Below are 12849 nucleotides of genomic sequence, written 5' to 3'. Positions count from 1 at the left end.
GATAGTTATCACGATTAATATCAAATTAAAGTCTTGCTTGTTGCTCTTTAGTTTAGGCTATAATTTTAAATGACAAGCACTTGACAAACAGCAAAACATTTTCAAATATATAGCGAATATATCACTATAGTGAACCTTTGCTATACAACAATCGATGAAAATTCTATTGCAACATTTATTGTTATTGTTTTATTGTCGACCCCTAGAATAACTACATTTCGGAGCATATCCTGGTAAACTGGCGTCTGTTTTGTTTGTATATTTCTTTATATATTTAGTTTTCTTTTTAAAGCCCATTTCCACAAATGATAATTTGCCTCATTGGGCTCAACAAGGTGTCACATCATCACCCCTTAACCCTCGACCACAGTGAGGAAAAGAAAACCTTTCAACAACGGGGGAGAAATAATGTTCATGACATTTTAATTTTTAGTTGCTTGGCCTCAAGTGCAGCTGTTATTTTAGATTTCATAGATAACATTAAATACATTTTTATATTTTCCTCATATTTCCTGCTGATAAACCCAAATGTGAAAGTGTTTCATGTGTGTTTCCTGGACTTTAAGCTCCAGACTCAGTTGCCCAGCATGTTTGCTGTTATTATGCGACCTGGCTTATAAATAGTTGAACTTATCCTTTAATATAAACCAAGTATATCACACAGCCTGTGGCAGCCTGCCATTAAAACTACGGTGGATTAATATAAGTTATGGATGGAGTTCTGCAGCAGCCGAGCGTGCGGTGGAACGTGTCCTTGAACTCCCGCTGTTTCCTGTGGCTAAGCTGCTCGGGTGGAGGCATCAGCTAAATGCTTGAGATGTAAATGAAACAGGAGGAGCCTGCTGAGCACAAGGGCCTGTTTTCAGCAGAGAGCTGCTGGAGAGGCTCTGGAGGACAGAGTCTGCATGTTAACACTGCTGCATCACAGGTCTGATCATCACTGCCCAACATAATTATAATAATAATAATAATAATAATGATAATAGACATTGTGTGGGTTAAAATCCTGAAAAATATCAGCCAACACTCTTTTTAAATAACAATAAATATAGTTTAAACAGATGACTTGTATACCTTTACCAACTTGACATGTGAAAAATGATGTTTACATTTACATAATGACACAATTCTAACTAAAAATTAAATACAACAATTGGAAATGCTTTTTAATTTACATACTTATTTGTGGAGGTGAAATCTTTAGTTTGGTTAAATATATATGAGTGAAATCCTGCAAAATAAAGCAAGGAGCAACAGTCCCAGTACATTCAATCAAGCTGCACCAAAGTAAACACACTCAAAGATATCAGTATTTATATTTTTCATTAATATCCATGAGGTATTCTCTGGAAAACAATGAAAATGTAAAATTATACTATAAAACACAGATGAAAATAAATCCTTCTTAGTCGAGTTAATACCTTCTTAATCTCATTTTGGAGGTGAACTCTAACGTTTGGTTATTTATGAGTATAATCCTTTAAAATAAAGAAGTATAATAGTAAAATAAAGTTATAGGTTGAGTCGTACCAAGCAGTGTTTACCTGTTTGTTTACCTGAATGCAGATCTGAGTCACTCATCATCTTCTCTCAGTCTCCTGATGAACAGCTGCAATTACCTGTGTAGAAACTGTAACATAATTGATATATGACAGAAAATATTCAGTTCATTTCTGTCCACATGATCAATTTCTGCAAGAAATCTGGTTTGAAACAGTGAAGCAATGAGGTAACAGCAAACAAAGAGGGAATATAGTCCATTCAAACTCATTCGGAATTGACCCATTGTTGCCTAGAGCAGCTATAATTTACCTTTTGTTTGTTTACATGTGTTGTTTATAGTTTTATTATCAGAGCCTAATGCTGGCCCCTGGTGGTCATTATGTTTATACTGGTTATTCATGATTCTTCACAGATAACAGAACTCAGTATTTGTTCGAGGACGTTGACTCACATTGAACCTGAAACCTCAGGGCGCCGGTTTGTTCAGTTTGTCTTGGACCTGCAGCAGCAGCATTCATAATCTCTCCCTCTCTCTGTCTACTCAATCTTTTTGTTAAACAATTTTCCACAACAGGAAATGTATCTGCATGGATTACATTCCAGAAATGTTCTAAAACTTCAAACTTTAGGAGTAAAACAGTTTGAAACCTAAACCCGAGTGTGACAGTTTCATCATTTCATCAAAATGCTCTTACACTCCAGAGTATTTATCCCCAAACATCTGCTCCACAGTTGACCTGTCCTCTATGTTGGTTTGCAAAAGCCTGTATGACTTTATTTCACTTTTACAGTTAATGTGAAATTTAACTTTAAATATCTCTCCAAACCTTTTCATATGAATATCATTAGTTTCTCCACATTTTACTATCATTTATCTTTTGTTTCATTGCATCACTACTGTCCCATGTTTGTTTGTGTTGTCAATATGTCACAGTTCACATACATCCATACATATTCACATACAGTCATGATTATATTAAAGCAAAACACGCGACCAAGAGAGCAACTGTTATTGCGTTGTGGGTTAAAACATTGTTTAATTGCTCATTTGTTCAAACTCGCTCTGATCAGAGGCACCATGTTGGACAGGGTTTGAAAAGGTGCCACACAGCACTGCTTGGTTTTCACCCCCTTTGTGACGTCATCATGACATCACTGGGGAGGGGGGGACAAGTGATTTTTCAACATTTTCATTTATTTCTCAGGGAATAATTAATGGAGCTGAAACAAAAATCGGACTTGTTTATAGGAGGGATATTTATGAGTGTGTGGAATTTCAAATTTAAATCTGGATGTCATGCAAAAAAAACAGTAGATAAAATATTTTCAATTAATAACAAATCTTGAGCCAAAAGCTATCTAGAATGTTAAGTTAGTTACAAAAATGTACTTACAATACTCCCCCATTTCTCTGGTGGGTGATATGCTTTGCATTGCATTCTCCAGCTCCTCCTCATCATCCATCACTGTGACCAAAACAGAAAGAGATAAGAGCATTGTAAAAATGTATTTCTACATTTTGTTTTGGTTATAATAATCATGCTACATGACTGCATTGTATTTTGATATTTGTAAATGAATACAGCTACATTTCGTGCATACTGAAAAAAAAAAACCTACTCATGGCTTCATTGGGTGCATTTGAGGCAGGAGCTGGTGAAGAGGAGACAGAGGCCGACTCTTTCTTTCTCAGGTGCTGCTGCAGTTTGTACATCAAGTCCCTGAAATGCACTTGGTCTTCGTGATGAAGGCGTCATGGCCATCAGCCCTACTCTCCCAAACCTCTGGCCAGGTGCTCTTGGCTTTGAGAGCCCAAGCCAACCAACTGCTCATCCTCTGACACAACTGGAACTTGTTAGCTTCAGGGCTGGTTAACGTGATTCAGTTTGCTAGCCTTGACGATCGCTCTATCATGGGAAGTTTCATCTTGTTCAGAGGAACTAAATGTCTAACTCTCAAGGATGATGATTAGTTTCGTCTAAAACTATGTCATATTTATTCTGTAAAATTGCAAAAACATATGATATTTAATAACTACTAATGTTGTGGTGAAACCTGTCCCTCACTGTTGACATTTGAAAAGGTACATGGTCCCAGTCTTTACATCCCTGATGACATGTAGCCATAGTTCCTGGGAGTAAGGGGGTATTACGAGGTGCATTCACAAATATGACTTGAGCATATTTGACACTGATAATACATCTGCAGAAGAATGTGCTTTCATAGTAATGGCTCCATCATGTCACCCAGTCACACACATACTGCATATCTGCATAATTTACCTTGATGCACTGGCTGTATTACAGGAATAAAATTGGTTTTAAAAATGTTTATTTTCAGATCAATATTCAGGACCATCTTCATCGCTGAACTTGTGGATGGCTCATTTAAATTTTTTAGAATACAACAAGTTTTAGAATACAATAACTTTCTCTTACATTAATGAGGATTATTTGTGCATTATTGGTAACTTTACATTTCAAAGACTGTCCTGCAACTGGTCCCAGTGTAAAATAAAACTGAAACACATACAAAAAACAACACAGTTTTATTGCATCAATGCTTATTTCTTTGAGTTTTGTACAGAGTTTCATATTTACAGGTTCATAATTATTATGCCTCTAATAAATAGTACAACTAAAAGTCTCTCTCTAGTCTACTTTTTTAAATATTGCACATGCAAAGTATGTGTAGTATGTGCTTGTCTAATAGATTATTAGCTTTGTACAAAGTTATATGACAAAAAAATAACATGGGGCTCGATTTCCCCTTCAAAATAAAAGTCTACTTCAACGATGGAGACGTGCAGCCACTGAAATGAAAGTAAAGATGGAAAAACAAAGTTCTTCTCAGAGAACAAATAAATGAAACACTTTTCCAGTTTTAACACGACAGCAGCTACGAGTGCACGTGTGAATGTGGAAATTTCCACCAACACTTTAAAACAAATTATACTCAGTGTGACTTCAGGTAAAAAAGAATAACACCAGTGTGACCTACAGGATTTCAAATTGTACTATCAATAAATCATCTGAGGACGAAAATCTATTCCTACAAATAGACGTGTATTTAATTATGTGTTAACATTCAAGTGCTGCTCTACCCAGTGTTGGCAGACCAGAGTCCAGCTTTACATTACACATAAAAACCATCATGTTTTAACATTTAATATCTGAGAGTTCTGCCTGATGTCACATTCCCATAGTGCTTAGAGAGTGGACACACATACACAGTGATGGAACATGAACGATGTGATCTCATCTCACCTCTAGATGGCACTCTTGCACAGACCTACAACTGTGTGATGTCATGGGAACGCATGACAGGTACAGTGCAAAAAAAATATACAACAACAGGAACAAACCAAATCCTACATGACAGAGAAATCTGCCAAAAACAATGCCCGTTTGATCTTGTGTTTCCGTGTGGGACCAAGGAAAAGCGTCCGTGTTGTATTGTCTGGTTTCACCTCTGTGGAGTTCTATGGCTTTGGCAAGAGGGTTGAGAGGAAGCAGAAAGGGGCCTTCGTGATGGAGCGGCCCCCTCCTCGTCCGCCGACCTCCCTCCCTGCGCCTCTAAACCCGAGTGAGCAGAGAGCACCAACAGTCATGCACATACAGAGACACCGTACATCACCTTCAACAGACACGTGAGACACTTCAGACTACGGGCTACGGTATTTACAGAAGACAACGACTTATTTGCATGCACTCGATAATATGGGTGTTCTGCGACCTCCCCCCCGGCCGGGTTGACATGTTGAGATGAGAGTCAGTGCAGGAGTTCAGAGCAGACATCTCTTTCTGCTAATGATTCAGTGCTGTGAGAAAGTTTCACCTCTAAAACAAGAATCTGCTGCAAAACTATTTCAAATATGTGATACATCTTTATCTGTGGTGTGCACAGTGATTTGTATCACAGAACAGGGAGGAAGCTTCCAAACTTCAGATAAAATAAATATAGTGAGAGCTAAAGTTACATCTGGTTAATATTTTATATCCTATGTTGCTCTGATCTTATTCAGGCTGCAGATTTGATCTATAATCGCATAAATCTTTTTTTTTGCTTTAAAAAGTGACTAAAATTATAAGAAAATACATATTTGTTGAAAAAACAACTGATGAATTGATTATTAATCAATACAAGCTGATAAGGGATTGTGTGATTAGGCGGCTTTAATTTGCACAATGATTTTAAAATGATAAAAATCTAAAGTAAAGGGAAACAAATGATGCACAGAAATCAAATATTAAGCTTATTACCTCCACCAAAGAGATTATGTTGCACCCCACTGTCAGTTTGTGTGTTTGTTAGCAAGATTACACAAAAACAACTAGACAGATATCTACTAAACTTGGTGCTTTCACCAGAAGAAATCAAGCATTTGGAGGACTGGTATCTGTGAGTGTTTGAAATATGCTGCAGCTTGATTGAATGGCCTTGGCCTTGGCAAAGTATGAGCTGTAGTTTTGAGTGCAGGAATCTGATGGGGATCAAAATGTATCACAAGACTAAGATATATTTCATTAATTTGATTCATGCAGACAAAAAAAATCCACCCTGAAACATCTTCACTGTTAAAAAATCCTCTGGTGCTGATGGCGAAATAACATTTTTCCTTTTCTCATGGACAAACGGTAAAACTCAGAGCTGAATTTGTCAACTGGAAAAGCTCTTTGCTCTTTTGCTGATCTCTGCAAGTTGTCCAGAGACATTTTGGGAAATCCAGGAAATCACCATGTGAGGGAAAAGAAGATGACACAGACTGAGAGAAAGAGGGTGGACTGAAAAAGTTGAATTCAAATTCTTGTGTGTACTGAGCAACACAGACAGATTATATCAGTGACTGCGTTTCCATGGACTCCAACAATCTGACTTAACTGTGGACGTAACGAATGTTTAATTCAGAATAAAGTCAATAGTCTGAATATTGGTGTCCATGTGAACGTGGTCAGTGAGAGCATCACAGGGTGGATTCTCTTTCCCTTTAATAATAAAGACAGACACCTCTTCTTTACACCTCAAAGTCTTCAAACTTAACAGTTTCCATGAGAGAGAAGAGCCGCTCCATCCATTCACAGACGCAACGAGGCCAAAACACCAGCCGGGATTTGCCTTTTTAACATTTCACTCTTTGACTGCTTTGGTTTTGTCGGGCGGATGAACTGACGCCAGCACCTCATACCAGCCCCCAGATGCAGGAGTTGAAAATAGAAAGTTGGAGCGCTGAAGTATCGTAGCACCGCAGGAGCAGCAGGAGCGGCGGCCTGATGCGTACACATCCTTCCGCCATCTTCTTTGCAGGAACTGTAATGAGAGGGCAACTCTTCCGTCCCCCGCTCTCTGCTTTCAGCGCTGGTCGCTCATCAGACTCCTGGTGGGTGACACATCTGCACACGTCACATCTGGCTGGAGAACAAAAGCAGCTCTGAACTTCTGCACTCGATGTCTTTTTATACATTTTTTTATTGCATCGGGGAAACAGAGAGGACGTTATGTGTGATGTCAGCCCTTGAGTGTCCCTGTCAGAGTAAAGTGGGAGGAGTCCGGCATGACTCCTCATGCTGGCTTCACAGTTTCATTGGACGTGGAAAAAAAACAAGTACATTTTGAAAATGGATTTTGTCGAAGGTTCTTTTGCGAGTGTCACTCCATGTGGTTCTGTTCCTGTCTGCAGGGATATGACCTCACCCACTGGCATGCACATGCAGGCTGGCTCGTCACCCCCGCTCACAGTGGGCACGGCTACTCCATGCCGTTCCTCAGCATCTGATTGGCTGCGATGAGCATGACGCTGATGATGAACGCCATGGCGAAGGCGCAGATGAGGCTCTTCCTTACACACGTCTGGCGGTTCTTCTTCGAGGGGTGAACTGATAGAGAAATAATAAAAAGATGAAGATGAAAGGCTCATTTTTATAACCCAGAGAAGAACACATAATGAAGATAAACAGCAGGTTTAAAATACCTTATTTATCATGTGGAGAGTTTACGTCACTGAGATGCTTAAAAATGCAAGTTTCAAAATCTCAATGGTTGATCAAAATCTTTAAATGTGACAAAAAACCTTCGACTTTCACTGAAACGTCTCTTCGGTAGAAATTCTCCGCTGTGTTTAAGACCACAGGATCATAACTGCAGGACGTGTGATCTCACATCAGTGTTGCCGGGCAGAATTAACAGCCCCTCTGGATCCCAGCTGAATGAACAGCGGGAAACTAAAGAATCAGAACTGTGAATCGATATTATATGTTCCTTGATGCCAACTGTGATTTTAGAAAAATGTGTTTACATGCAAAGTCAAGGGGAAGTATGATGCTATCCACAATCCTCAACCTCTGATTGGTGGCGCTTGTTGTTACTGCTCATTTGCCATGATAACAGAACACACTCACCAAGTGTCATTGGATTAAAGTGCTGTTGAAGCAGCGAGGAGGACCCATAGAGAGTAGACAAAGATGGATGACATGAGGGCCAAATAGTCTCAATGGCCCCCTGGAGGCTGGCTGCAGTATGGGTCATTAACCATGTACCAAACTGCAAAGTCAAAGATGGTTTCTGTCATTTTAACTATACCACACTGATATTTGTTCATGTTTCTGATAGGTTTGGGTGTAATTTGTTATTTGAAGCTATAATAACAGGCTGAGATGCCATGATTGACAGCTGAGATTGACTCGCAATTGGTTGAATGCATGTATCGGTGGGACCTCGATACCGTGGCTCCACTCCACGATCACTTCTGTGCAGACTGCAGCTCCAGATGACGTCAATAGCACAAGAATTTAGTTCAGTTTAATTTTCGTTTCTTATTTAAACAATTAGAGGAAGTGGAGACGTGTCGTCCATCTTTATTTACAGTCAATGGACCGTCAGCTACTGGACAGCAAACTTTAAAGACCAAAGATATGAGAGTACAAATGAATACAGACACGTTTAGCTGGAGGCCATTATGCACAAATCCAAGCTGACACTTACAATCACATTACAGCAGACTGTGATCATTTTCTGGTTCAATCATCGTGCGGCGCCGACCGGTAACTCAGCAGCAGGCTGCGAGTGCCTCCAATGATTCCACCGGGCCGCTGTAATTAGGGGAGCTGGGCCAATGACCCACAGCCACATGACTCCACTCACTCACTCTATTTTTAACTCTTAATTTGAGAAGCACTGAAGTCATCGAAAAATGCTGCTCCAAAGCAAATGCAAAGTAGGACAGCAATCGCTCCATGTTTTTTTGGCTGAGGTTGTTATTAGTTGGCTCCTTTTGAAAAAATACTATTCTAGACTCATATAAAACCCGACATGATTTTTGGCCAAATAGATGATCTAAAATTGGACGTTCAGCCAGTTTCCAAGGTTATGCCACTCAACGTTGGATGAATGTTGCACATTGAGACTTTTTAACCAGGAAAGCATTGCTCGCTCTCACATCGACACCTTGAACCTCCCTCGTAGAACCATAGCTGCATCTGTCAGCCATTTGTGGCAGAGCAATGGAGATAACTCTACACACATTTGTTATTGTCAATTTTAGGCCATTGCTGCTGTAACACCACAACACGAAACTCCTATTCCCTGACATTTAGGCGAAGTCCCCCATGGCGATAGGGTGAGGAGTTCGGACATCTAGGGGCTCGGAGTAGAATCATCGCTGCTCATTCACCTGGAACAGGGACAGTTCAGGCGTCTAATCATGATGCCTTTTGTTTCGGGTGCCTTCCAGGTTTAATGAAGCATCCCCAACTGGGAGGAGACCAAGAACTCACTGGAGGGACTGAATATCCCATCAGGCCAGGGAACATCTTGGTATCATCCAGGTTGAGCTGGAAAGTGACAGGGGAGAGGGAAGTCTTGAGTGCTCTACTTAGCCAGCTACCTCCACAACCTGATAAACGCCTATAGTTGTGGATCAGGTGAGTCCTGAACCATCACTTAGTTATGCTGCTATAGGTCTAGACTGCTGGGGGAACTCCCATCATGCACTGAGCACTTCTCCCCTTCTCTCTGCCCCCCCACATTCATTTATTTATTTTAATACATGTCAATAACTATGTGTCTTTTTCCTCCCATAGTCTCTCTCTTCCTCTCTCTCTCATTGCAGGTATCTCTGACTTCAGAACTGCAGGAGAACAACTATTATTATTATTATTAACAACAATACGTAGTAATTAAGTACTTCATTATTATATGAATTGTTGTTGCTATCATCTTGTTTTCATTATAACTAATCAGAGCTGATACCTGATGTTGCTCAGTGTGTGTTCCCAGTCTCTTTCACCTCTCTGTCCACCCCCTCCCCACTATCTCTCTCTCTTTTCTCCCCTCTTTTCCACCCATCTACCCTTTCCTCCCCATTCTTCTCTGCTCATCCCAACCGGTCGAGGCAGATGACCGCCCACATCGAGCCTGGTTCTACTCAAGGTTTCTTCCTGTTAACGAGGGAGTTTTCTCTCTCCAAAGTGCTTGCTCATTGCGGGAACTGTTGGGTTTCTCTATATCAAATAAGATTTTAAGGTCTTGGCGTTCAATGTAAAGAGCATTGAAATAATGTTTATTAGTATTTGTTGCTATACAAATAAAATTGAAATGAATTGATTTGAATTGAGTTACTTGTGTTCCGATGGAAACACCACGTGTTCAGCTGTTGGCTGAACTGCAGCGACGGGAGGAGACTTGTGGTGGAGACATTAGTTCTCGATCCAGTTGCCTGAACTTGCCTCACAAAACACCTCCTCAGCTGCCTGAAGTCGCCGCACCGCTGCCGAACAGCTGAAGGATTCTCAGTGGAGCGCTGAGCTCATAAAGCTAATGAAGTGTGCATCGGTTTCCAGGCTCTGACTTACGACTGTCGACATTCACATGTGCTTTGGATGAATTGATCTTTGTGGATATTCAGCTGGGACACCTGTGCTAACAATCACACTTTACCCAATGGTTTATTTTATAAAGACTATTTATACTTTCTTGTGATGTCTCTTGTGATGTGCCCACTGTCAATCATTTCTATTTTAAGGTGCATTTTTCTAGCAACTAACAGGACTTTGCTTCTCTTCTCTAACCTCTTGAGCCGCAACCACAATGTGATGTAAAGGATAAATGTATCTAGTCCAGTTATGTATCCAGTTCATTGCAATCCTCTTTAAACTAAAAATGCATCACATTTTGTGCTGTGTTTAAGTTTTGTTTTGTTCATTTACAATACAAAAAACATAAATTAAATGTTAGAAATAGTTTGCAATAGTTTATAATGGCTTGTTTTAAACCCACAGCCAAATAAAATACAAAATATAATACAAAATACTATAAGTATTAATATAAGTACTGCAATACTAATAACAGCGATAGAAAAAATCATACTGTCATCCATGAAAAAGTTCATAAATATAACTTATTGCTAAAATATGGGGCCCATCTAGAACCCAATATTAGTTTTTGGTACTAATTTATCAGCCAGTTATTAAAACTTTATGACAAAGAAATGTAACTAAGGCTTGAAATTCTATTATTTAATCAAAAGAAAGAAAAACAGAAAGAAAATACAAACTAATAAATAGAACTTGAATCAAGAAAATGTAAACACATTTTCTGCAGTGTTTATTCTGTGGAGTAAAAGTTTTGATATGGTATATATCAATGACATAAACGCTGACAGGGTCGTGTCTGTCAAAGGTTCATGTTGACTGATTTTATCATAAATGTAATGGACCCGTGTGACAGCAGGGATTATTCCTTGCATCTTGCTGTCTCCCTGCACTTTACGCTCTCCTACAATTTGTTCAGCGATGATTCAGTGCTTACATTGTTTATCATGTTGTTTTTTTCAGCTTCACACGTATTGATTCCTGAGCGAAGGTGGAGCCAGAGGGAAATCAAGTTACTCTTATGCTCCCTCATATATCAGAGAGCTGGAGCAACAAGCAGCAGGGAAGCATGATGAATTGTGCTCGGTATGAATCGCAATGTGACACTGTGTATTGATTTCTCCGTGACTGAGCACAGTTTGGTGTCCCCTCTGTGGCAGGTGGTGCTCATGGACCTCATGGGGAAACAGATGTGATTGTGTATGACGCTGCGATGGTCACTCTTCATCATATACTCAACAGGAACCTGATTTTTAAGGTCGTTACTTGATGTTCCGCTGATAAAGTGCCGGTGCAACATGTCGATCCACAATGACACCAGTAAATTCCCTCTTGGACACATTCACAGGTCTGTAATGTTTGTAATCTCAATGCAACTGAATTCCACAAATTCAATATAATCCATGTTGCAGACACTTGTGGTGAAGACCCTCTCACCGAATAACAAAGTAGGTTGGGACCCTGCTTGGCCGTGCTGCCTTCAGGAGACGTAGGAACTGGCGACATTATGACTCAACATTTGCCTACACACCAAATTCATCTGAATGGTGTCAGGACAAAGTGGACGACAGAGGGGAAGTTGCATTTTTTTGCAGATTTCACATAGAACAACTTAACATTTATTTTGTGTTTATGCTTCTGAATCATAGACATATAAGCCATAGACTTACCAGCCATTGTGTTGTGTTCTGTGCTTTATTCGCATGTATTTTGTAAAGAACTATGTAACCTTGTTTTGATAATTACTATAGAAATATGGTTTTATTATTATTATTATTATTATTATTACAAATAAAGATGGATGTTGCATCTCTACCTCCCCCTGTTGTACAATCTTATGACTTTGTTGTCACGTGGATTCTGTGCAGCGGTGATTGTGTTGCGGAGCTGAGGTATCGAGGTTAAAAATACTTATATAGAACTTGTTTGACACATTTTACATTTCCTGTTTTACTGCTGACGAAGTGAAACATCTCAATGCTGTGTCTCTATTTGCATATTTCCTTAGTCACACTTGCTGTCTTTAATGCTCTAGAGCTTTCTCAAGTGCTGCAACTGTCTCAATTCAGGGGCTGCATTCATCAGAGGCTGCATTTTAAACCAATCGTGTCACGACCAGATTGAAATGCAATTGGGGGGGGGGGTGTAACAGCTAAAAGCTAATAATGCTATGGTAAGAGTGGGACAAACTGAAAGTAATTGTGTTTCCTCTGATTACCAGACTGTCTCATTCAGACTGCATGCTCTGAAGGAGGCGACACTGGTAATGTACTGTAGAGTACTTCAGCACTAGAACACACTGCTGCTCTGATATCAATGGATGTCCACTTCTGCAGAGTGGCTCATGTTTATTTCATCAGCTCCACTTCAGAGCAGGTGACCGTTCCTACAAATACCCTGTTTCAATAAATCAGCAGGTGTGTTGTGACTCTGCTGGTTATAGGTTGTGATGAGGAAGCTCAAATTCTCCCTGACAGAATGA

The 12849-nt window shown here is 39.8% G+C and overlaps 1 protein-coding gene across 2 annotated transcripts in view; it reads right to left on the bottom strand.

Moving 5' to 3' along the window:
• Positions 1 to 4034: 4034 nt before the first annotated feature.
• caln1 (calneuron 1) overlaps positions 4035 to 12849 on the bottom strand; it is a 54271-nt gene continuing 45456 nt past the window's right edge. For both annotated transcript variants that reach the window (XM_020088017.2, XM_020088016.2), the window contains exon 6: positions 4035 to 7376. In XM_020088017.2, the coding sequence (XP_019943576.1) occupies positions 7249 to 7376 (128 nt within the window). In that variant the 3' untranslated portion in view covers positions 4035 to 7248. The remainder of the gene's footprint in view (positions 7377 to 12849) is intronic.

Source organism: Paralichthys olivaceus, chromosome 11 (genome assembly GCF_024713975.1).
Source record: "Paralichthys olivaceus isolate ysfri-2021 chromosome 11, ASM2471397v2, whole genome shotgun sequence".
Taxonomy (NCBI): Eukaryota; Metazoa; Chordata; class Actinopteri; order Pleuronectiformes; family Paralichthyidae; genus Paralichthys; species Paralichthys olivaceus.
The sequence above is the reverse complement of the archived record's forward strand: the minus strand, read 5'-3'. Positions and strand labels throughout refer to the sequence as shown.